This window comes from Microcaecilia unicolor, chromosome 9 (assembly GCF_901765095.1).
Source record: "Microcaecilia unicolor chromosome 9, aMicUni1.1, whole genome shotgun sequence".
NCBI classification, from domain to species: domain Eukaryota; kingdom Metazoa; phylum Chordata; class Amphibia; order Gymnophiona; family Siphonopidae; genus Microcaecilia; species Microcaecilia unicolor.
Window position 1 is genome coordinate 88,710,776 of NC_044039.1, and position 25,808 is coordinate 88,736,583.

Genomic DNA, 25,808 nt, shown 5'->3' on the forward strand with positions numbered 1-25,808 from the left:
ACTTCCTCTTGTCACTTACATATCTGAAAAAGGTCTTGTCCCCCAATTTTACCGTATTAGCTATCTTTTCCTCCATTTGTCGCTTCACTTTCCTGATAGCTTTTCCAGCTTCTCTTCACTTATTTAGGTATTCTCTCCTGTCTTCATCTTTCTGAGTCGTCTTATAACGTACAAAGGCTAGCCTCCTTTCTCTTATCTTTTCAGCTACTACATTCGACTAGAATGTACACCCCTGACTAGAAAGGGGTGGGTGGGACTATAAGTCCTACAGTGATTCAGCCAAATACCACAATTAAAACTGTTCTCTTGGAGGGGCAAACAATGAGACAATGTGTGAAACAAAGTCCAAGCTTTGCTAGAAATCTAACTTTTCTCCTTTAAACCAAATAATCCCAATAAATATTGCAGTTTCTTTAATCCCAATGTGCAGGATCCCAACAAGTGACTAAAGATCAAGCAGGTCCAGCAATTTCTATCTAACTGGACTTTATTAAGGCCTTTTACACTGTTCCATATAGAAGACTGGTAAGTATACATATTACTGTGTCAGCAGGAGAGTAAGTTAATTGGCTGAGGAATTGTTTGAGCAACAGAATTTAGGGAATGATACTCAATGTAGTGCACATTGATGAATATACAGTTTTCAATGGGACACTGCAGGGCTCATTTTCTTTCAAATCTTCACGATATTCAAAGCCAGTTTTACGTTCATTGGTGGCTGGTGAATGAATAACTGGCTTATCTGTAGGCTGACTGAATGGCCTTATACTATCTGTGAAGGCATGCTGAAAATTACCTGGATAACTTATACATTTAGTTTAGGTCTGCTATGCAGATATTCAGCACCGCTACCTATTTGTTGAACACCTGGAATAAGTTAGATGCTGACATAAGAATTTAACTTAAACCAGCGATTGTACCGGCTCAATATCAGCCTAATATCTTTATGAGTAACATAACAAAGGAACTTACGGATGAAGTACAGATGTTTGAAAATAGTAACTGGTTAAACATATAAAAATGAATGGGAAAAATGAAAAGGATTACAAGAAAATACTCAAAGGTTTGGAAGCAGAAACAAAACTGACTTGGATGAAGAGCAATATCTGGCCAATGATCAAGCATGTGGGCCTGACAACTAAAATTATTATTCGGTGCAGGGAGGATGGGGAAAATATGGCAGACTGTGTGGGCCAATTAGTCTTTATCTACTGCCATTTAATACATTAGTATGAAATCAGTGAAATATAATCCTAGATACCATTTGCACAATGCCAGCCAGGAATCTATAGATAGCTTACACCAGTTGCACAATTCTAACTATGATTCTTTAGTTACCTGAGAACAGTCATACATAATCTCAGCAGTGATTCCCGCATTCCAGAGCTTCTGAATAATGCTGATAGCTCGGCCCATGGACATCTGCCCAACACTTACAACCAGAAGGTCGGTGCAGCCAACAGTTACCTGCAAGACAAGGCAAAGTATCAGGCAGCTATAACTCTATGGAATCCAGAGCGCAAACAGAATGAAGGTAGGGCCGAATTAACAATATATTGAGGCCTAGGCAAATATATACTTGTTAGCCCCTCTTCCACTGACCCCTCCTCCCAGATTTACCTTTTTTTCTCACCCCTACCCTCCTCACTACCACATTTATCCTCTCCCGAAATAGCAGTGAAAAAAGTGCACAGCCTAGCTGTGGGCATGGTGGCCGTAATAGTTTGTGAGTCAACATGGAGATTAGGCAAGCACATGCTCTGAATAGAGAGGCTTAATGGTACAGCTGGAGAGCTGCAAAGTTACCTAGTTCTAGGATTGAAATTCCGAGCCAGTCCTTGATTTCCGACAACCCTATCCTGGTTCACTATAGAGGCATATTTTGAAAGCACTTAGCCTTCCAAAGTTCCATAGAAACCTATGGAACTTTGGAAAGCTAAGTGCTTTGAAAATATGCCTTATTGTGGGACCTAAGTGCTGATTTTAATTGGTGATATTGAGGACCAATGGCGTGGCTACAAAGGGGTTTTGGGAGCCTGGACCCCTCAATTTGGGCTCAGGCCCCCTTTAAAATTGCCGCACTGGTTGAATGGCTAGTGGTGATGCCCAAACCGCGCCATCTAAAAAGGTCTATGCTGCTTCCATCTTTGTAGCACTCACCAGGTTCGTCAATCATCATCAGTCTAAAAAAACCTCCACCGACCGATGATGATTGATGAACCTGGTGAGTGCTACAAAGATGGAAGCAGCATAGTCTGTCTGAGCACCCAGGGAAATTGAGGTCTTTTTCCTTCATTTTATATTGAAGGTAGTTTCTGTTATTCCGGACATGAGCCCTTGAGCCCAGGCCGAGGCCTAGTATAGGATTTAGGGGTGGACTGAACAGGCCCTACGCACTACCCCAGCCACTAAACTCCGCACACTCACAACATCCAACAGGCACCACCAGAAAGGGGAAGATAGAGCATTCAGGCGGGCCTCACGGCCAATCGGGAACCCACTCAAGCAGAGACCAAGTGGGCCTCACAGCTGACTGGGAACCGAGACACACTCTGGGATGGGAGAAAGAAAAATAAGGGTTTCACACGGAACTGGGCCACAAGCAGCACACACAGTGTAGAGGAGAGTCACAAAGGGAAGAGTGAGAGGCAGAAGCCTCTAAAGGAATACAAGGCTGTGCCACAGGCGAACAAGAATACAGGAAGCCCCAGAAGGAACCACTCTAGGCTTATACTACACAGCACTCAAGGAAAAAGGAAACCAATTATGGGAAGGCTGACTATACAGCATACAAAAGGGAAAGGGAGAACTACCCAAGGAATACACACTAGGCTGAACCTTTCAGCATACAAGGGAACTAGGCTGTACCTACAGCATACAACATTACAGGGAACACACTAGGCTGAATATACAGCATACAAGGAAACTAGGCTGTACCTACAGCATACAACATTACAGGGAACACACTAGGCTGAATATACAGCATACAAAGGGAAAGGGAGAACTACCTAAGGAATATACAAAGCTGGCCCCACAACCCGCAAGGGAAAAAGGGAACTGCTAAAGGGAAAAAAACAGGGCAGAGCACTCAGCAGACAAAGATAGAGGAAGCTGCCTTGACACACAGAGACCAGAAAAGGAACACTGCTCCCCATACACAGGAGACAGCTACAGCAAACAAAGAGAACTAAAACAAACAAACAAGAGCAGACTACAAGGACAGGGGGAGGTAGAACCACAGGGGGCAGAGCAGAAGCTCAGCACAACAAAGGGAAAGAGGGAGAGAAATTTAACCAAACAAACTAAAATGACTCAAGGCACAGGCTTACCCCAGACAGCACTACCTTAGAGAAGGAGAAAGCAAACCAGGTGTGGGGAGTGAGGCAATCAGGCTCATGCTGGGAGAACCCAGCACACACATACACACAAAGCAAGCATGAGGAGTGAGACTAGACTCCACCATGCACACAAACGACCAAGCGCAGACTGGCTTCAGCAAGCAATCAGAGCAATCAAATGCCAAAGCAATGATTGCAGGGGAAAGGCAGGCTTAAATGTTTCAGGCTACTGACATCTGCTGGTTCAGCCCCTGACAAGCCAATCAGGAGTGAGTCCCAAACCTTTCCCTGCCTATCCAGCAGAATCATAACAGTTTCCTCAGCACCATGATTTATATCTACAGTCTGGGTTTAAAAAGAGTTTGTATTTCTATAAAAGAGTATTTGAGCTGAAGTGATCTTAACCTAAAAGACACAGTCTTCTCTGCAACAGCCTTAAAACACAGCACAAACACCACCTGCTGGTCAAACAAGAGAAGAACACTGCATGAAAATACTACAATTCATAGGCTTGAACCCCCCCCCCCCCCATTTACTTTCATACACAGATTGCAACTATGAAGTGCATTGCAACCACTCCCTCCTGGCACAGTAACACACATCTACCTAAGTCCATTTATTTATACATGAACACATACACCTTGCACTCACTCACATACACACAGAGACCTCAGCTGTGTACTTGTAGGTACCCTCTCATTTTTTCCCTCTCCCCACCCACAGCCTCTACCTAAACAAAAAAGGAAGGCTGACCCAATCAATGGCTTAGTGGCCATGCTGCGAGAGAGTCTGAAAATTTGAATCTATGTGCTTGCAAACTTGTGTGTCTCTAGCATGGTGAGTACATCAGATAACTGCTTTAACAAACATAAATTTATATATTTATATGGTACTTAATCTTTAAGAAACAATGAATATGCTGCTTATTTGAGTAATAGTTTGTTTTACTTATCATCTGGGGTCATGTGAATTTTCAATGCTTAAAAGGGGGCACACAGGAAAAATGTCTGGGAAGCACTGCTTTATGAGCTGGCCTAGTGACTTGGAGAACACAAGTTAGATTTCTGGGTCTTCTATTCCCCAAGTTGCCTGAATGTATGAGCCCAGTCATGCAATGGTGACATCTAACAGATGAATTTAGGGCTCATGATTGCAAGGTTCTGGCTGAGGACTGTCACTGCAATAAAGAACCTGGGTAGGGGATATAAAACAGTGGAAGTCCCTTGGTAGATACGAATGAAGGCTAATGATACCAGAAACTGTTCCATTTACTAAATCAGCTGTAAGCCTAAAAGAGCATGATAAAATGGCTGGACAGAAAAAAAATGAGGGATTTAATATATACTATGGAGCCTCAAAGCTGAAATAGCTTCTAGAGCCTCTAACACAGGCAAACTGCATTCCTCTTCCATACATTCCAAGTATTAGTCATTTCTTTCCAATACTCTCTAGAATTAGTAATCAAATTTCAAGTTTAATCATTACTTGCTATACTGTCCACCAGGTTCCTTCTGAGCAGTTGACATTTTCCAATTAAATCAAGGTATAGAAAATACGAGGAAAGTGAAGGACAGAGAAAAAAGGAACTTCATATTTTATAGGAAATTTGTAAGGAAAAAAAAAAAAAGAGTTGAATTCCTGTGCATCCCAGACCTCCAGCTTGCTTAACCACCTCCCCTGCCCAGGAAGAAAAGTAAAAGCATTGAAACTAAATGGAATTATATGAAAGTGTTTTGAAAAAAGAATCAGGCCTGTCAGATTTCTGAAGAAAGATTTCTAATCGTAATTGAGCCAGAAGAGTGTTTCATAGACTGGGACCAACAATGCTAAGGATTCTATTTCGGATATGGTCATATTTGATTTGCCTAAATGTAGGAATTACAAGTAACTGTTGTTGGCTTCATTGGATTCAGGAGCAGCAACTGGTACCCTTCTAAATGTTTCAGCATAATCAAATAATGGTCCTTTCTCACATGGTCCAACACAAGCAGCAAGGGTAAGTAACCTGCATTCTTCTCCCATATATTCCAACACAAATAACTAGTACAACATGAATAACCAGCAAACCTTTATCTATACATTCCAAAATCATAACTGGAGCTCTTGCATTGACACACAATTTTTTTTATTATGCTAAGCAACTAGGTAGTACACTATAGAAGTCTGCTCATCAAACTTGTAGAACTAAATCTTACTGGTTCATCCATGGTAGAGAGTGCTGCTGATATTTTATCAATAGCTATACTAACACCAACAGCAGAGGGAACAGGCCCTACAGTCTCAGGCGCTCTGAACTGTGGAATCTGAAAAAAAAATCAGACATGTTAGAAACTCATAAAAATATCAAAATCAGTGATGTAATTAATGGTGATATCACAGCAGAACTACTTTAATGGATTCTGTTTGGGCCTCTCTCAATGGCTCATACACAGACTGCAAATTCAAAAGACAGTTGTTAAAGAGCATTAACGTACTCTAGGCAAACTAATACATCTCAGATGTTATGCTTATTACATGGCTCCTGACTAGTCCTAGTTTTTAGTACACATATTTCAGGTAATAAGAGGAAATAGTCTCCTCTATAAACCCACATAAATTACTTTACCTGTTCTGAAAAAGAGCAATTTGGATCCTTTGCTTTCTTCAAGTTATCATCCAGTCTCTAACTTGCCTTTTTTGTCTAAAATTTTTGAATCAGTAGTTTTTGATGAATGCCAGACTCACGTTGAATCTATAAATGCACTTCATCCTTGGCAATCAGGTTTTAGAACCCTTTTAGCACAGAAACTGTTCTCACTGCCTTACTGAGTAAACTTCGTAGTAAACTTGATGATGGATATATTGCACTGGCAGTTTCATTAGATCTTTCTGTGGCCTCTGATTTAGTTAATCACACATTATTGCTTGATAGGTTTACATCTCTTGGTATTTAAAGTACAGTTTAGAACTGGTTCTCTTCTTTTCTTCATAATCGTACCTTTTAGGTAGCTCAGTCATCTTCAGTATCCTCCATTTATTCTACTGAGTGTGGAGTACCTCAGGGATCAGTTCTTTCTCCTTTGTTTTTCAATCTCTTTGTTAGCCTATTAGCCATATTAATTCAAAGATTTTGTATCAGTGCTTACTCATATGCAGATGACTTTCTTCTGATTCACTACATTTCTAAGGATTCTATCGACCATTCTCCCTTGCAGAATTGTCTTCAGGAAGTAGTTGTTTGGTTACAAAGTAATTGCTTACTGTGAAATCTTGACAAGGTTGTTGGCTTTTGGTTAACTGGGACAACTTCACCCCCCACTGTGGTCCCATTTCTCTTCAACAGACTTCTTCCTACTGTTCCCTTCTTCAAATATCTATCTGGGTGTTATATTGGATTCAGAACTCACTTTTTCTCCTAAGATTTCTGCAGTATTAAAATCAGGTTTTCTTGCTCTGCAATGTTTATGATCAATTTGTAACTATTTAGACACCGACATCCTACATATACTCTTTTTTGCTATTCTTAATATTCAACTATGATTATTGTAACATGTATTTGCAGGTATAACCAAATTTAATTTGAAGATATTACAGACGGTACAAAACATTACTGCTAGAGTACTGTGTCACCCGAAACGAAGAGACCATGTTACCCCACTTTTGAAACAGTTACATTGGCTTCCAATCGAATATAGAATCCCATTTAAGATATCTTTTATATTTATATAAGATATTTATATTTAAGATATACAACAAAGATCAACACATGTAACTGTATAATCTTTGACTTATCCAGAAATGTTTTATACTATCTTTTGCTTTAATACTATCATTTAACCCAGAATTCTCTGTTAATAATAAATGTATGTTCCCTTCTATTTCCCATATCCACGATGAATTGTAAGCCACATTGAGCCCGCAAAAAAGTTGGGATAATGTGGGATACAAATGCAATAAATAAATAAATAAATAAATAAATAAAATAAAATATTGACTTTAACACACAAGGTTCTATATGGAGGAGTACCTCGATATCTTAATGCACTTATCATTCATTATACTCCAACACGGACGCTTTGATCTCTAAACAATAGGTTAGTTCTATCTAACCCATCTAGTGTAAGATGGGAATTATCAAGGAAACGTACATTCTATTTTCTGGCTCCAGCTATGTAAAATTCCTTACCACATTAAATCAGACTTGAAAAGTTTTATATTACTTTTCGTTCTTTAGGTAAATCTTATTTTTTCAAGTGGTTTACAACTATCTATGATTCATGTTTGACCTATGGGAAAAGGGACAGACTAACTACAGACTGGAGCATGGGAAATTTTAAATGTTTTTGTGGGTGTTTCTTGTGAGATTGGATGTTTCTTTCCAATTAATTAATGGCGTTCCTTTCTATTTTATATTATCTGTGCATGTTTATATTGTAAACCGCTTTGTTCTGCATTGCAATTTAAGTGGTATATCAAACCTAATAAATGATAGGTCTCCACCTCTATCCAAGTAGTGCACTAGTAGGAAGCCTTGGGACCGATCTGCATTGAACCCAACACTGAGGACTTTTGGGGATTTAAAGTTCTCCTCATTGTCACCGAGGGATCCCAATGTCTGACAAAAGGTGAAGGTCAAGAAGCATCAACATCAGTCTCCTTCGATGCACGGTGCCAGGAGCTCTGTGGCATCAGTATCGCCGGCACCTGAGAAGCATCGAAAGGACTGTTCCCCCTTTCTAATAACGGTGCCATTGCCTCTGCTTCCGATTTGGCACTGACAACTCAGCAGGCTTCACACCAACTTCGGCTCCAGCCTTAACGATGCCTGTCCTCAATGGTCGGTCCAAGGCCATGCTGAGGGAGGAGTTAGCAGGCTTGCTAATAAAAATAAAAAATAAAATAAATAAAAATCTCCAAAGTGCTCAGGCATTGAAGACGCTTGCACCAGCCGCAGCACTCAGCCACTCCAGCCCCAAGACTCACGAATCACCTGTGGAGCGATCTCCTGCTCCATTGCTTTGAGAAGCATTGGTGTTGGCACCTCTCCGTGCACAGCATCACTCGACATTGGGAGAAGAATCTCCCTCAAGGTGAAGACATAAGTAGGCACCTCTGCGCCTAGCCCCAAGTCCTGGATAACCTTCCATTCGGCCAAGACAGGTGTAGCCTCAGGAGTCCCATCTATTTTGCTGACACGGACTGGTTATGGGAGACAGAGGGCTAGATTACCTCTTGGAGGAGGGGTTTTATAGCATACTCCCAGGACCACTCTCCACCTGATGAGAGAAGAAAGTCTCCACCTGAGCCTCTCTTTTACCTGTTTTTTTTTTTAAGGAAATGGAGGATGCCCTTCCCTTTAATTTAATGGAGGACAAATCTAGGGCTGAGTTATTTCAGGTCCTGGAGTTTGATTCTCCACCCAGAGATGCTGTGACAGTCCCTCTGCACAAGATTCTCACGGATGCACAAATGAAGAATTGGGAGACCCTTCTCTCTGTGTAAGTCATGCTGAAGGTGAATTCCATGTATCAGATCCAGTAGGCTTCTGGATTTGAGAAGGTCCAATTGCCACACCACTCCCTGGAGGTTGAATCTGCTCTCAAAAGGGCTAGGAGTTCCAAGTCTCATGCCTTGGTGCCTCCAGGCAGGGAACCCAGATTCTTTTGGGAAGAAGGTTTATGAGGCCTCAATGCTATTCTCCCATGTCCAGGAGTACCAGCTTTACACGAGCATTTACTTGCAGTCCTTGGTTTGTAGTGTGCTAAATTTTACAGACCTTCTCCCATAGGTACGGGCTACTGAGCTCCATCAGTTGGTCAAGAGGCAGAAGGAGTGTCAAAAATATTTGGCCAGGGGTCCATAGGATACTTTTGATATTGCATCTAGACTCTCAGCTTTGGGTGTGGGGATGCATCTCATGGCTGCGTGTCTCTGATCTTGAACCTGTGGTTCAGGAGAGGCTAGCGGATATGTGTCTTGCCAGAGAGACAACCTTTTGGGGACAAGATGGAGGAGGTTGCTGACATCATCAAAAAACACAATGACACCATCTGGTCCATCTCCCAGTGGCCTCCTTCTGCATCGTCCTCTACTAGGAGGTTCCCTAGCAGGCCTCATAGGTTTACTACTTCTTCTTTGGTCTGCCACCAATGTCCATAGAAGTCACAACCTGTTTCCCATGCAAAGGTGGTGTAGAGGTTTTGACTGATTCCTGGTAGGAGGGAGGCTAAATTTTTTCCAAGACAGATGGCCCCTTGAAAACCTCCAACCAGTGGTTTCTCCAATTAGTGCAAGCAGGATATGCTGTCAATTCGCAATTAACACCTCCAAATTGCCCACCACGAGCATCTCTTCCTAGCATTCGGCAAGAGCAGGCACTTAGAGGAACTTTCTGCCCTCCAGGCCCAAGCGGTCAAGCCTGTTCCACCAGGGCAGGAAGAGCAGGGATTCTATTCCAGGTACTTCCTTGTAACCAAGAGAATGGGGGGGGGGGGGGGGGGGGGGAGAGGATTTTGCCCAATCCTAGACCTAAGAACCCTGAACAGATATTTGGCCAAGGAAAAGTTCAGGATGGTTTCCCTGGGTACCCTTCTTCCCAAGATTCAGAAAACGATTGGCTGTGCTCTCTGGACTTAAAGGATGCATATACCCACATCCAGATACTTCCCAGACACTGGACGCATCTCAGATTTCTAACAGGGAAGCACACTACTAGTACCGTGTCCTGATGTTTGGTCTCACATCCACGCCCAGGGAATTCATCAAAAGTCTTGCAGTAGTCGCAGCATCACTACACAGGCTGGGAGTGCATGTGTTTCCCTATGATTGGGTGGTCAAGAGCACATCTCTGGAGGGTGCTCAAGCATCAATGCAGAGAATTAGCCAGATGTTGGAGCTGCTAGGGTTTGTAATCAATTACCCAAAGTCCCATTTCCAACACCTTCAGTAATTGGAGTACATAAGAACCTGCTAGATACAAAGCACACTCAAGCCTTCATTCCTTCCTCAGGATCAAGCGACTGCTCTCATGACGATTGCCGATCAGTTCTGCAGCAGTCAACAGATAACAACTTGGGCAACATGGCCTCTACAGTACATGTTATACCCTTGGCATGTCTCCATTTCGGGAGAGCCTAATTGATCCTAGCTTCTCAATGGCATCAGGCCACAGGGAACCTAGTGGATGTCATCAAGGTCACGCAACAGCTCAAACAGTCTCTTTGCTGGTGGCTAATTCAGTCCAATTGACCTTGGGACTGCGATTCTAAATTCAGCCTTCCCAAAAAGATACTGACCACAGAAGCATCCAACCTGGGATGGGGAGTTCATGTAGATGGGCTTCACACTCAAGGGACTTGGTCCTCCCAGTAGATGTCCTTCCATATCAATCTCCTAGAATTGCGGGCAATATGGAATGCTCTAAAAGCTTTCAGAGATCATCTGACAAACCAAATTATTCTAATTCAAACTGACAATCAGGTTGCAATGTGCTATGTCAACAAGCAGAGGGGTACAGGATCCTACCCCTTGTGTCAGGAAGCAGTCAGAACATGGCAATGGGCTTTCAAGTGTGATATGGTGCTCAGAGCCACATACCTAGTGGGGAAAGACAACTGTCTGGTGGTTAGGCTGAGCAGGATCATGTAACTACATCAGTGGTCTCTCAATATGGGCATAGCCCACAAGATCTTCCGAGTGTGGGGCACCCCCTCAGTAGACCTCTTTGCCACTCATCTCAACAACAAAGTCTCTCAGTTCTGTTCCAGACTCAGACCATACAGCAGACTAGCATCAGATGCCTTTCTTCCGCAATGGGGGGAGGGCCTCCTGTATGCATATTCTCCCATTCCTCTCACAGTGAAGACTTTGTTGAAACTCAAGCAAGATAAGGGAACCGTGATCTTAATCACACCCTACTGGCTGAGGTAGATCTTGCTCCCTCTACTTCTGGAGTTGTCCTCTGAAGATCTATGGAGATTGTACTGTTTTCCAAACCTCATCATGCAGAATGAGGGGTCCCTTCTGCATACCAAGCTCCAGACTCTGGTCCTCACAGCCTGGATGTTGAAGGTGTAGAGTCTGCCTCCTTGCAACTGCCTGAGGATATCTTCAGGATTTTGCTGGCTTCCAGAAAAGATTCCACTATGAGATGTTACACATTCAAATGGAGAAGGTTTACCATCTGGTATGAGGGCATGGCCCTAGATCTGCTATCTTGTTTTATACAAAAACTGCTTGAGTACCTTCTCCACCTCTCTGAGTCTGTTTAAAGACCAAATATGTAAGGGTTCACCTCTCTGCAATTAGTGCTTATCACCACTGGGTTGAGGGCAAGCCCATCTCTGTACAACCTCTAATTGTTTGCTTCATGCAAGGTTTGATGTGGACGAAGCCCCTTCTCAAACCTCCCACAGTGTCTCAGGACTTCAATGTCATCCTCATCCAGCTGATGAAAGCTCCATTTGAGCCATTAACTCCTCTCAAAAAAGATATAGTGGAATTAGAAAAGGTACAGAGAAGGGCAACGAAAATGATAAAGGGGATGGGACGAATTGCCTATGAGGAAAGGCTGAAGCGTCTAGGGCTCTTCAGCTTGGAGAAGACACGGCTGAGGGGTGATATGATTGAGGTCTAATAAAATAATGAGTGGAATGGGTAGACGTGAATCTTTTGTTTACTCTTTCAAAAATACTAGGACTAGCGGGCATGCGATGAAGCTACAAAGTAGTAAATTTAATACGGATCGGAAAAACGTTTTCTTCACTCAACGTGCAATTAAACTCTGGAATTCTTTGCCAGAGAATGTGGTAAAGCGGTTAGCTTAGCGGGTTTTAAAAAGGGTCTGGACGCCTTCCTAAAGGAAAAGTCCATAGACCATTATTAAATTGACTTGGAAAATCCACTGCTTATTTCTGGGATAAGCATCATAAAATGTATTGAGCTTTTCTGGGATCTTGCCAGGTATTTGTGACCTGGACTGGCCACTGTTGGAAACAGGATATTGGGCTTGATGGACCTTTGGTCTGTCCCATTGTGGCAATACTTATGACCATTTAACCCTACCCTCTGCTTTCTATCCAATAACCAATTCTTAATCCACAGAAGGACATTGCCTCCTATCCAATGACTCCTTAATTTTTTCACGAGTCTCTCATGAGGTACCTTGTCAAAAGCTTTCTGAAAATCGAGATACACCACATGCCAATCATCTCTTCTGTGTCCCTTGGCATGCTCACTGTCCAGTTTCTCCCCTCTTTCTTCCCTTCTTCCTGCACTCCCCACTACAGAGCCAGAATTTCTTCCCCTCACACCTTGATCCCCCTCCCCTGTGGTCTGGCATCTCTTTCTTCCTCCTTAAACTGGTCCAGCATCTCTCCTCATTCTGTGTCCCCACTCCACCCTCTGTCTCTCATCTCTCCTCCCCCAGATCCAGCATCTCTTTCCCTCACTTCCCCCTTTTTTTGGTCCAGGTCTCTCTCTCCCTCTGCTCCCCCGTTCAGCATCTTTCCTTCTCTCTCCCCTTTCCAATGCAGGCACGGCAAAGCAAGCCTTAAGCAGGTGTGACAGGGGTATTGACATGTCCCCCTGTCTGTGAACCTCCCTACCCTTCCTTAAAACAGTGTTTCTTCGTAGAGGGCTCAGGGCAGTGGCAGTGATTTCCATTGAGAATTCTTAAGGGAATGTTTGAAAGACTTTTGGACTGTTTGGTTGTTTACCTTGAGTATGAGTAGGTCTTTTCTATCATGTTTTGGAGTTCTTTTTAGTATTTTTCTTTTCTTTATTTATTTGATTGTGTACACTGCTGTGACCTCAATGAATCCAAGTTTATCAAGTTTCCAAATTTATTTAGAATTTCTTATCTCACCCTCGGGATAACATCAGAGTGGCTTACAATCTAATAGGTGAATGTATTTGGGCAGAACAATAGGTTTGGGGGAACACTGAACCCCTAAAATAATTCATAGGGAACTAAAAATGGAAATAAGAGAGGGAAGTGATAGAAAGGAAGAGGACAAACAAGGAGACTCAGCAGGAAAGAGGGGCAGAACTACAATAACATAATAGAATAGCAGGTAGGGAAAGACATGATGAAGGGGGTAATGAAGCTCCATAGAATATCAGGACTTGCAGAACCACTGCATCAATTATCATAGGCATCTATAAAAAAATTATGTTTTGTCAGTTTTACAGATATCAAAAGCAGTTTTGGAGCATAGAAAATTAGGCAGAGCATTCCATAGGCGAGGACCTTGTATTGAGAAAATGGAATTTCTTGTGTGTGTAAATCCTAGTGGCATAGCAAAAGCTGTCTGCCGCTGACCCTGGAGCCTGCTCTCTGCTGTGTCCCACCTCCTTTTGACATAACTTCCTGCTTCCTCTAGTGCTGGATGCAGCAGAAAGTAGACTCTAGGGTAGGCAGCAGACAGACTATGTGAATTGCTGCTGCTGCCCAGAACCCTCTACAGAGAAATGCACAAGTTGGGGGGAGGGGGGGGGACACGACATACTGGACCACAAAGGGTCCCCCCCCCAAACTGGTCCACACAGAGCCTCGAAAGTGGTAAGGCTGCCTGGCATCTCCTCCCCCCACTCAGGTCCAGCATCTCTCTTTTCCCCCCTCACCCGGCCTGTACACCAACATCCTGCCTCCTCTGATGAAAATTCCAGTGTGCAGGACGTGGCAGAGAAAAGTTCTTGGAGGGGATTAGCTAGAGGAAGCCTGTTTTCACCACTGCCTCTGCTGGCCACTCACTACACCATGGGGGAGGGGGCAGGGGTCTAGAGAGATAGGAGGATCATTGGGGGGGGAGGGGACTAAAGAGATGAAGGACTGCAGGGGGGGAGTGGAAGGAGCTAGAGAGATGGAGGACAGAAAGGGGGTATGGGGCTACAGAGACAGAAGAATGCAGAGGGGGAGGAAGTTAGAAAGATGCCAAACATGCCCGCGGGGGGAGGGGGGGGGGGGCAAAGGAAGGGAGAGATGCTGGACTTGCAAGGGAGGGGGGTAGATTCCATTGCAGGTAACCCCTACCACTTGCCAGCCCTGGTCATTTTGTGGGGCTTGCTCAATGGTAATTACACTCCTGCTTATGTGCATACAAACTACACACACACAGACAAAGTGTAAATTTACCTGCATATCAGACAGGCAATTTCTTAAAATCCTATTTCTGCATGTAAAAGTGTGTTTTACCCACAGTAATGTAAAAAAGTCATTAAATAGCTGCAAATTTGTGTAATATTGTAAAGCACTGTACTTACCAGGTGATCATATCTTCCACCAGCTGCAAGTATCTCTGGCACAATCCTTTGCCGGCGCCTGATAAATGCTACAAACTGAAAGATGATACCACTGTGCTGCTGCATCTTGTACACCAAGCCCAGGTTTATAATTACCTATAAAACAATATCACTATGTGTGACTATGTGCCTCTCACACAATCCCTTTACAATCGAATGTATAAATGAAAGCGCTCTTGAGCAGGTGTCTGTGCCTAGATTATTCATGTATGTGCATAAATTAGCGTATTTTATAATCTATGCACATACTTGCAAACTCAGACTCCGCCCAATCTCTGGCCCTGAACATGCTTACCGGCAAAGTACATGCCATACATGTACTTTTACGCAGGTCAGTATTCTATTTTAGCTTTTTCAATTTATACTTTTGAAAATCTTTAATGAATTTTCCATAATACAACTACGTCCACAGAAGAACCTTAACCCTAGAACGCATATTGGGGGCCTTTTAGGCCCCCATGCTTACATTTTTGCATGACGTTAATATGTATATTTTTAACGTCATGCTTTCTAGGGTTAATCAATAATAAGAGATGGGGAAATCAAAATACATGAAAAGAATAAATAATAGGGCCCTTTCACTGAAGCGCACCATATTTTGCACTTACTGCACATTAACACAAGAAATAACGTGTAGTAGGTGCAAAGGCTAAATTCAGGTGACATGGTCATCATCTGCCCTTTATTTACCACACTGGCAGAAGGTTACCTCATGCACCTATCAGGCACCACATGTAATGCTATGCAGGCCCAGACCATAATTAAATAAACGGAGAAGCATAAAGCTGCAGTAGCACACCCTACCACCCCTAATACATACCCCACCTCCTGTTCATCCCCCCCAGCAAGTCAGAACCCCCACCCCACAAGACCCAGAAACACCCCCAGTCAAGCCTCCAGACTCCCCCCAACACAAGATCCAGGTCCCCCAGCCATGCCCCCCAAACCCCCCAATTCTCAAGTCCCTGTCACCCCTAGTCATGCTCCTGATCAAACTCACAAGTTCCTTCCCCCTGTCAAGCCTCCCAACTCCCCAATTCATAAGTTCCTGACTCCTCAGGCAAAATCCCGCTTGCCAACAGTTAAGCCTTGTGCCCTGCCACAGAAACCCTGTCTCCCGTGCCCTACCCTTCTCCACCCCCTTCCTTTTATGGATGGATGACCTCTAGTGGTAGTCCACAATACTACCATTAGGGGACATGTACTATTTAGGAGGTGGCGCTGACCCGGACGACAGCAAATCTGCTTCCAAATTCATTCTAAACAAAACACTAACTAGTGAACATACAACATCCTTGGTCACAAAAAACTCCCCTAATATTTAATATTCAGTTTAAGGCACCCTCAAAACTGACTGAACAACTTCCTAATTCAAAACCTCAATATGTAAAATCCACTGAACATCTTTAAAAGCAACTTAAGCTGGCAGGAGAGACTCCTGCCCATTTAAATCACCTGTGGCTGCCTGTGCCCCAATATTCAGCGGCACTAAACTGGGCAGTGCTGCTGAATATTGCTTTTGACCATCCATTTAAAAAAATGGGCTGGTCCGAGGGCGGTACAGGTGGTGGTGCTTGGGAGGAGCCGGCAGCTATGCAGGTGCTAGCAATATTGTCAGTACCTGCATAGTTAAATGGGCTAATTTAGGACAGCTCAAAAGCTGTCCTAATTCTACCCACTTAGCTATGTGGCTGCTGGCACTGAATACTGGCCAGCACCTACATAACTATATTTTACCTTTAAAGAAGCCTCACACCCCCTCCCAGTCTTCAAAAAGCTCCCTCCCTTCCTACCCCCTCCTCCCCAGTCTGCGAGAATCAAAATCCTTTCCCCCAGGAATGAGTCCCCCTAACCCCCCGAGGTCCGTTCACTGGGTAAATCTCTCTTATCTGCCCCCTTCTTCTCCACTGCTAACTTCAGACTCCGTTCCTTTTATCTTGCTGCACCATATGCCTGGAATAGACTTCCTGAGTCGGTATATCAAGCTCCATCTTTGGCCATCTTCAAATCTAGACTAAAAGCCCACCTTTATGATGCTGCTTTTAACTCCTAACCCTTACTCACTTCTTCAGTACCCATGTTTTATCATTCCTACCTTATTTGTCCTGTTTGCATGTCCTAATTAGATTGTAAGCTCTGTCAAGCAGGGACTGTCTCTTCATGCTTAGTGTACAGCGCTGCGTATGTCTAGCGCTATAAAAATGATAAGTAGTAGTAAGTCAAGGTACACCCCCCCAGGCCTACCTGTATTTTTGGTGGTCCTAGTGAGGGTGCTGGGGGCAGGAGTGAAGCCCCTTCGCTTCTGCCCCTTGCAGCTGGACTCTGTAAATGGCTGCCGTTATCTCACGTGCATTTACAGAGGCCAGCCACAAGGGGCCCCATCTAAATATTGGCCGGGACCCACAAAGGCTCCATGGCCATCCCCTCCAAATATAGCACCCAATGCTTTTTTTATGCCCGTACGTGCCGGTATGGCGTACTGGCACCTTTTTTCTGGGTCCGAGAGCTCACCTGCCTGCTCCCTGCTGTTTGCACCCGGCCGTGATCCCTGCCTTGTAAAACTTTTCTTTTTTTACCGAAGTCGCAAACCGGCAGCCTGAAGAAAGCAAACAGGAGGCAGGCTCGCCTCCTTGCATCGCGTCGCTTCGTTTCCCTGCATTCTCAGCACGTCCCGCCCTCCTCTGATGTAATTTCCTTTCCGTGCTGAGAATGCAGGGAAATGAAGCGACGCGATGCAAGGAGGCGAGCCTGCCTGCTGTTTGCTTTCTTCAGTCTTCAGGCTGCCGGTTCGCAACTTTGGTAAAAAAGAAAAGTTTTGTAAGGCAGGGAACACAGCTAGGAGCAAACGGAAGGGAGCGGGCAGGGGAGGGTGGGCAAGTGGGGCTGGGGTGTGTGTGGGCAAGTAGGGCTGGGTGTGTGTGTGTGGGCCAGTGGGGCTGGGGTGTGTGTGGGCCAGTAGGGCTGGGGGTGTGTGTGTAGGCAAGTGAGGCTGGGGGTGTGTGTGTAGGCAAGTGAGGCTGGGGGTGTGTGTGTAGGCAAGTGAGGCTGGGGGTGTGTGTGTGGGCAAGTGGGGCTGGGGTTTGAATGATCTCGGGGGCAGGTGGAGGCTGGGTTGAGTCACTGGACATGAAAGGGAGGGGGAGAATAGGGGGCAAAAGAGAATCGCTGGACATGGATGGGAGGGGAAGGCAGGAAAGAGAGAATTGCTGGACTTGGATAGGAGGGGATAGGAGAGGAGGACAGGGGAGAGAGGAGAATCATTCTGTACATGGATTGGATGGGATGGCAGGGCAGGGGAGAGGAGAATGAAGAATTGCTGGGCAGAGGAGAGAGGAGAAAGGAGAATTGCTGGACATGGATGGAAGGAGAAGGCAGGGAACAGAGAATTGCTGGATTTGGAGAGGAGAGGAGGGGAGGGCAGGGGAGAGAGGAGAATCACTGGACATGGGAGGGGAGGGCAGGGGAGAGAGGAGACATGCTGGACACGGATGGAGGGGAGGGAATATAGGAAGGAGATGCACATGGATGGGATGGCAGGGGAGGAAGGAGAAATGCTGGAAATGGTTGGAGAGGAGAGCAGAGCAGGAGACAGAGGAGAATTGCTGGACATGGATGGATGGAGGGGTTGGCGGGGAGAGAGGAGAAATGCTGGACGTGGAAGGAGGAAAGTAAAGAAATAAATGGAAAGGAAGCCCTGGAAACGGAGTTAAGAGAACAGATAGAGAGCAGCAGAATCAGACACTTGGACCAGTATGGATAGAAAACAGTCACCAGACAACAAAGGTAGAAAAAAATCATTTTATTTTCATTTTAGTGTTTGGAATTTGTCCAATTTGAGAATTTACATCTGCTGTCTTATTTTGCACTGGGTATACTGGAGCTGTAACATCTTACAGAAATGATTTATAATGAAAAAAATCACAAGTTGTTTTTCTCCTATACTAGTATATTTTCAATGATGTCTGTTTATATGCGCCATGGCTGGTATAAGGGGTGTGGCTAATGTGGGTGTGGCTATCCGGGGTGGAGCCATATGTGGTGACCCCGCCCATAATGAGCACCGGCACCTTTTTTCTACAAAAAAAGCACTGATAGCACCTGATAGTCAGTGATGGTGCCCACACATGGCCCCGGCCCGGAATGGAATATTGGGTGCTAATCTAGCTGGTGATGGTACGCATTTTTTAAAAATGCTGATCGCCGCTGGCTGAATAGTGGCCAGAATGTTCTCAGTAATGCATCATTTGAAAGAATACTAGACAAAGTTGCACTGTTATGGTTAAACAAACATATTTAACATTTTTATCTCAAAAATAACTACATAGAGCACGGTAAGCCTCTTGCATTTGGAAGGTAAAATTTACAAACCTGCAGTTTCACACCCATTCTCTTTAAAAGGTTCACAACTTCCTCCAGCTCCTTCATGCCATGTTTTATCAGCTGGGAGACACCAATTTTCTGCCTGATAAGTGAGTTTAACATTGGGCTGAGATCCTGAATATCTCCCTTCTGCTCCAAGAGCCGATACAGACGAGCTAGCTGAGAATTTAAACAGAAATAAACAAGTATCTCATTAACACAAGAAATAAAGCACACAACAGAACCAGTATTATACATGGGATGGGAAAGGTATTGAGTGCGCTTGAGAAACTTTTTTTTTTAAAATTTCAGGTTTACACACAATATGAAATACAATAAATCCATAATATTATAATCAAAGGCATAGTCGTAATGTTATACAAATGAACCATCATAATGTAATGACACTTACATTGGTTGAGGACAGTGGGAGATTGCAGAGCTTGGCTTCCACCTCTCTTCTTGTTAGTTTCTCAGTCTAAAGTAAAAAAAATAGGGGTCACTCTACTGGATTGCTCTGCATTAAACAGAACTTGAGGTGGTACTGTATGCACATATTTCTCAAGTTCTTTGCTTTCTCTTCAGCAGACAGACCAGTGTCAGAGTGGCTCAAGAGTGACAGCATTAATTCTGAAATAATGTCAAGCTGTCTGGTGGGTGATGGGAGAAATAACGTGTTGTTTGTGGAGGTGTAGAGCATGTATGTCTGCCTCCCAGTCTTATTCCAAGCCTTATGGCTAATAATCAGTGGCAGCATGTGCAGCTGTTCACATGTGTCTGTCTCCTAGATGTATGGCATACCCCTAAAGCATGTGTGGTTCCCCTTGTTCAGGCCACAGATCTTTGGCACACTGACACACATACATGAGACCCCACAAGGGCAGCTCTCCTGAATCTGAAGTCACAGGTATGGCAGAGGCAGGTGGCACCTTGAATTTCTAATCAAATCACAGCAGCACGTGCATCATAACAGGGTGGATGCAGCCCTCACTGATCCAGTCAGGGCTATGCTGGACAACACTGGCTTTCTGCTAGAGACGCCACCTACTTTTGACATATTTGTGTGCCTGGAATAACAGTCAGTCGGTAGTAATGGTGCACCCACAACAGCCACATACCTTAAAACTAAGAGACTACAAACTGTGCAAAACACTGCTGTTAGAATATTATTGTCATGCTGGCAAGTTTGACCACATAGCCTCGCTTCTGTATCAATATCACTAGCTGTTGGTCTATTATCTTATACAATTTAAGATTCTGGTTCTCACCTATAAATCCATGACTACAGATTCCTCTCTACGCTCATCCCCTATTGCCCTGCCCGACTTCTGCAGTCTGGCTGTAGATTACATCTAAAAGTGCCCATCCCCCGGTTTCCCATACAAAATTAATCTCGACTCATTTTTATATTTGGTGCCATCAATATGAAACTCCTTACCACTCTCAGTTAGGGAGGCAGGCTTCTAGATTAAAGTTAGAATGGTGCTGAAGACATATTTGTTCAGCCTTGCTTTTAAATACTGGAGGGTGGTGGCATGGTATGGTATGACATCCCACCATTTCCTAAGCTGAGCCTGCCTTCTGTATCCGCTATTTTATACTGGTGCTTCTTTCTTAGTCTACAAGCTGCTTTGATATTGACATATGAAGGCGGTATAACAAGTTCTTTATTAAACATAAACTATGCCAAGCACCGCCGAATGCAAAGCAGCAAGAAGGGCTGGATTCTCTGCACGGTTCTGCAGTTACATACTATTTAAAACTAGTAAAAAAGGCTTGTTTCTGTAAGAAATGAAATGGGTGCTAGCAAGGTTTTCCTTTGAGTGTGTATGTTTGACAGAGTGTGTTTGACAGTGACTGTGTGTGAGAGAGAGTCAATGTGCGAGAGTGTGTGTGTGACAGAGTGTGTGTGTGTGTGGGAGAAAGACACAGACTGCCAAAGAGACTCAACTGTTTGAATTCTGACAGGCTCAAAGTACAATGAAAACATGTTGGTCGCAGGTTTTTTTTTTAGGGACTTTCTCACTGAACATGGAACAGGTGTTGAGTGTTAACTTAAAAGGATGTCTTGTGTACTTGGCCACTTAGAAAGGTGGAGTACATTGGAGTAAGATGACAAAAACCCATCTTGGAGAAGTGATATATCGTACTGGTATGGCTGACAGCTGGGGCATACCCTTGGTGGATGATCTGATTGGCTTTTTCAGTTACTGTGGAAACAAAGTTTGAAAGAAGATTGGAATTCCTTGAAGTCAGCCGTCTTTGGTAGACTTCCTTTTTCCAGAGAACTTAATGTGGACAAATTCTTAGATTAAATAACACTTTTTTAATAGGACATGAATCTTGAGGATTGTTTTGCTCACAGTTCCAGGGTCATCGTGCCTCCCTTCCTCCCTCCCGTCCATTGCCAGCCCCCCTGCTTATGATTTTTTGAAGTCTCACTTACCCAGTTGGGGTTACGGCAGACGACGGCGGTGGCGGCATCGGTAAACGGTGTACAGGCTCGGGGCGTCTCTGTCTCTCAGCTCTGGTCCCGCCCTCATTTCCTGCTTCCGCAAGGGCGGGACCAGAGCTGAGAGACACACGGGCTGAGCCTGTTCGCCGTTTACCAATGCTGCTGCTGCTGCTGGTGTCGGCGCCATCGTCCGCCGTAACCCCAACTGGGTAACTGAGACTTCAAAAATTCGTGAGGGGGGCTGGCAGTGGACGGGAGGGAGGAAGGGAGGCACAACGACCCTGGAACTGTGGGTGAGTGGGATCCTGTAACTGGGAGGGAGGGAGGGAGGGAGGATCCTGGAAGTGGGAGGCAGACCGTGAAACTCGGGGATCTGGGAGGGAGGGACTGTGACATGTGTGTGAGGGGGGGGTGTTGATGTGCTTCGGGTGGGGGGGTGTTTCATGTGCTTGGGGGGGGCTTGGGTGATGCGGAGGGGGGGTTCTGTGGTGCCGCGCTTAAGGAAGCGGCGCACTGACAGCTGATTCCCAGGCAGGGGGAGGAGTAGGGAAACACGAGTGACGTCATCCTGGCTACGGAGCCTAGCTCAGCAACTCCAGGAGCCACGGACACAGGCAGTCCCACATTAGAACGTTAGTGGTGAGAATTATTATATAGGATGTGCCTGCATGCATATATCACATATACGTAGCTGCTAGTGACTGCAAATCTACTTTGATCACTGGCAATTTTACAAAAGCCTAGTTGAATGCATAAGATGCTGTTCTACTTGCTCAAAATCCTTATAAACACCTCATGAGAGAGTCATTCCTTAACAGGGAGATTAGGCAGGAATGGCACATAAGTGAATATGTTTTACTTATTTTACAATAACAACATATAAGTGCTATGGGCCTTATTCTATAAAGGTTATGTTCCTAAATTACGAGCTTAATAATTTTATTTATTTATAACATTTGTACCCCGCACTTTCCCACTCAATAGCAGGCTCAATGCGGCTTACAAAGTAATACAGGTTAACAAAGTGATATAGAATGGATGCAACTGTGAATTATAAGTAATAAGGTGGTCATTTATGTGTGGTAATATTATAAGTAGAGAGGTTGTCGTTTATGTGTGGAAATGTAAGAAAGGTAAGGAAAGGAGGATGAAAGTGGTATGAGAATGGCGGGTGAGTAATGAGAGTTAGCATGTAGTTATTATGGGAAAAATTGTAGGGGAGGCCAGCAAGAAGCAATCTGCTTCTTGCTGGCCTCCCACTTAGTCACCTCTCCCCTCTCCAGTCGGTTCAAAACTTTGCTGTCCGTGTCGTCTTCCGCCAGGGTCGCTTTACTCATACTACCCCTCTCCTCAAGTCCCTTCAACTGGCTCCCTATCCGTTTTCGCATCCTGTTCAAACTTCTTCTACTAACCTATAAATGTACTCACTCTGCTGCTCCCCAGTATCTCTCCACACTAGTCCTTCCCTACACCCCTTCCCGTGCACTCCGCTCCATGGATAAATCCTTCTTATCTGTTCCCTTCTCCACTACTGCCAACTCCAGACTTCGCGCCTTCTGTCTCGCTGCACCCTACGCCTGGAATAAACTTCCTGAGCCCCTACGTCTTGCCCCATCCAGGGCCACCTTTAAATCTAGACTGAAAGTCCACCTCTTTAACATTGCTTTTGACTCGTAACCACTTGTAACCACTCACCTCCACCTATCCTCCTCTCCTCCTTCCTGTACACATTAATTGATTTGATTACTTTATTTTTTGTCTTTTAGATTGTAAGCTCTTTGAGCAGGGATTGTCTTTCTTCTATGTTTGTGCAGCGCTGCGTACTCCTTGTAGCGCTATAGAAATGCTAAATAGTAGTAGTAGTAGTAGGGAAGGGGTAGGAAGAAGGATATAATAGATTGTGTGGAGATGGGTAAAAAGAGGGATATGTTAAAGGAAAAATAGGGGAGTACATTCCAGTTCTCAATTCTTGGACTGATCTAATGGTACACATGGACTCATTATTTAATTCAGGTTATTTGTGTAGGCTTGCTTGAAGAGGTAAGTTTTTAGCAACTTCCGGAAAGGTAGAAGGTTATTAACTATTCGAATGGATCTTGGTAAGGCATTCCATATTTGACTGCCTATTACAGAGAAGTTGGATGCATAATATGTCTTGTACTTAAGTCCTTTGCAATTATCTATTTTGGAGCACAGATTATGCTTGTAATTTAGGAGCCTAAATTTAGGAGTGTAAACTTATGAGCCTAAATTTTAGAAGCGTAAATTTAGGTGCATAACCTTTATACAATAAGGCCTTATGTAGTTTATAAAACAGACTCCCCAAAATTTCTTACACAAATTATGCCTGCTCCAAGAAAGGAATAACTTTGCAAGGATCAGTGCTTGTGCATGTATTTTATGAAATATATGCATAAAACTGTTGTTCTTGTCCCTACTTCTCATGTTCATATATCAGAGAATGCCTAGACATGTGGGGTTTATTTTCTGCAAGTGTGTTACATACCATTGCATCGTACAGAAAGTTATACGTCTGTGTGAGTTTATCTTCCGGTACACCACAATATAACAAAATGGCTTTTAGCAGGGATGTGTGATTTAGGTATATATTGTAATTCCGCTCCTAAAGGAAGATAGAACAATGGCTTTATTAGCATTACAAGAATAAAAAATACACTGGAAAACAGGCGAAAGAGAAATAGGAAGTTAAAAGATTTTAACAAATTTGACAAGTAACTCCGTTTAGCTTAAGTCAATAACTTAACGAATCACACATTCAAAAACAAAAAAATGATCCTGTAACATAATGAAATGAGGAGACCATTTAGTGCACTGAGGGGTCCTTTTACAAAGGCGTGCTGAAAAATGGCCTGCGGTAGTGTAGGCACGGGTTTTGGGCACGCGCAGGATCATTTTTCAGCGCACCTGTAAAAAATGCTTTTCCCCGAAAATGGATGTGCGGCAAAATCAAAATCGTCGCACGTCCATTTTGGGTCTGAGACCTTACCGCTAGCCTTAGAATTTGGGCGGTATTCACCTATGTGCATCAGATGCCACTTGGCACGCGTCCACTACGCGTGCCAGAAAATAAAAAATATTTCGCGGATGTGTGCCAAAATTGAAATTACCACAAGGGCCACGCAGTAACCTGGTGGTAACTCCAATTTGGCGCACATTAGGCACGCGTAGGCGCCTAAACGGCTTAGTAAAAGGGGCCCACACTGCCTGTAGATGTGTTTCATGCTTGCTCCTTAATTCTGGTGCTTTCCTTCCTTTTCAAAGGACTTCAAATAGAGGAAGTGATATCACCGGGAGAAATGGCAGCTTAAGCGCAGAGCTCCGGTCGACCTCAAGCAAAACTTAAGCACCGTAGCGGCTATTTCAGCGACACTCAGACCATTTCGGCATCATCAGTCCCAGAACAGATCCCAGTACCGATTTCTTATGGCCTCACAAGCGGCGGTGCAATCGTTTGCTGGGTTTGCATACTGGGGTCCAGTCGTGTCGGCCACGCAAGCTAACAAAGGAGCCCTGGAAGACCAAACACCAGACTTACAACAGCTGCAACATGCCTCACAGTGTTCCCCGCCACTCTTCACGACAGAGGAACCGCCGGAAAAGGTAAGCGAACCCCTACAAGAGATCACAGCATGGATGAGAGAGATAAAAAACGATCTGAAGGTAGTTCGCACTGAACTTAATACGCTGGGAGCTGATCTCCGCGAGGAAATTAGTGCACTTGGGCAATGTGTGGTAGAGACTGAGGAACGTTTGGAGGAGCAGATGGACATGCTACAAACCTTAAACATACAGGCTACAGAGGATAGACAGGTATTCCAACAGCTTTGGGATAAAATAGAAGATCTGGAAAATTGGAGCCGACGCCATAACATAAGATTCTGGGGTTTACCAGACACCCCACTTTATGCAAACTGTGAGTTGGTGGTGCAACAAATGGCAAGTGCACTTTTAAAGGAGATACAAATAGACAAAGACCCTGCCAAGATTCATGTAGATCAGGCTCACCGATCTCTGGAAGTGCCCAGAAACAACCAACCTCGCGATTTGATTGCATGTTTTGCTGACTTTAAAAGAAAAAATAATGCATGCCTTGCAAGCATCTCCAGACTTCAAATGGGACACTTATCACATTGAGGTTTTCAAGATTTGGCCCTCTCTACTTTGCAACGACGGGCGGAGCTCAGGCCGCTAACACAATTTCTCAGCTCTCAAAATATCCAATACAAATGGAGCCACTCGTTTGCATTACGCTTCTATAAGGATGGCAAGCTTCACCAGATCCTCAGGGCGTCGGAGGCAGCAATGATATTCCCTGATAAAGACATGAACAAATTAACAACTACAATACGGAAGAT

General features: G+C 44.2%; 1 protein-coding gene across 1 annotated transcript in view; it reads right to left on the reverse strand.

Moving 5' to 3' along the window:
* Positions 1-25,808, reverse strand: part of EIF2AK4 (eukaryotic translation initiation factor 2 alpha kinase 4) — a 285,849-nt gene that overhangs the window by 72,803 nt on the left and 187,238 nt on the right. Inside the window, exons 26-31 of the mRNA XM_030213680.1 lie at positions 23,939-24,055; positions 19,390-19,455; positions 18,987-19,157; positions 14,580-14,714; positions 5,534-5,641; positions 1,339-1,467 (exon numbers count right to left, since the gene is read on the reverse strand). Of these exons, the coding sequence (XP_030069540.1) occupies positions 1,339-1,467; positions 5,534-5,641; positions 14,580-14,714; positions 18,987-19,157; positions 19,390-19,455; positions 23,939-24,055 (726 nt within the window). The remainder of the gene's footprint in view (positions 1-1,338; positions 1,468-5,533; positions 5,642-14,579; positions 14,715-18,986; positions 19,158-19,389; positions 19,456-23,938; positions 24,056-25,808) is intronic.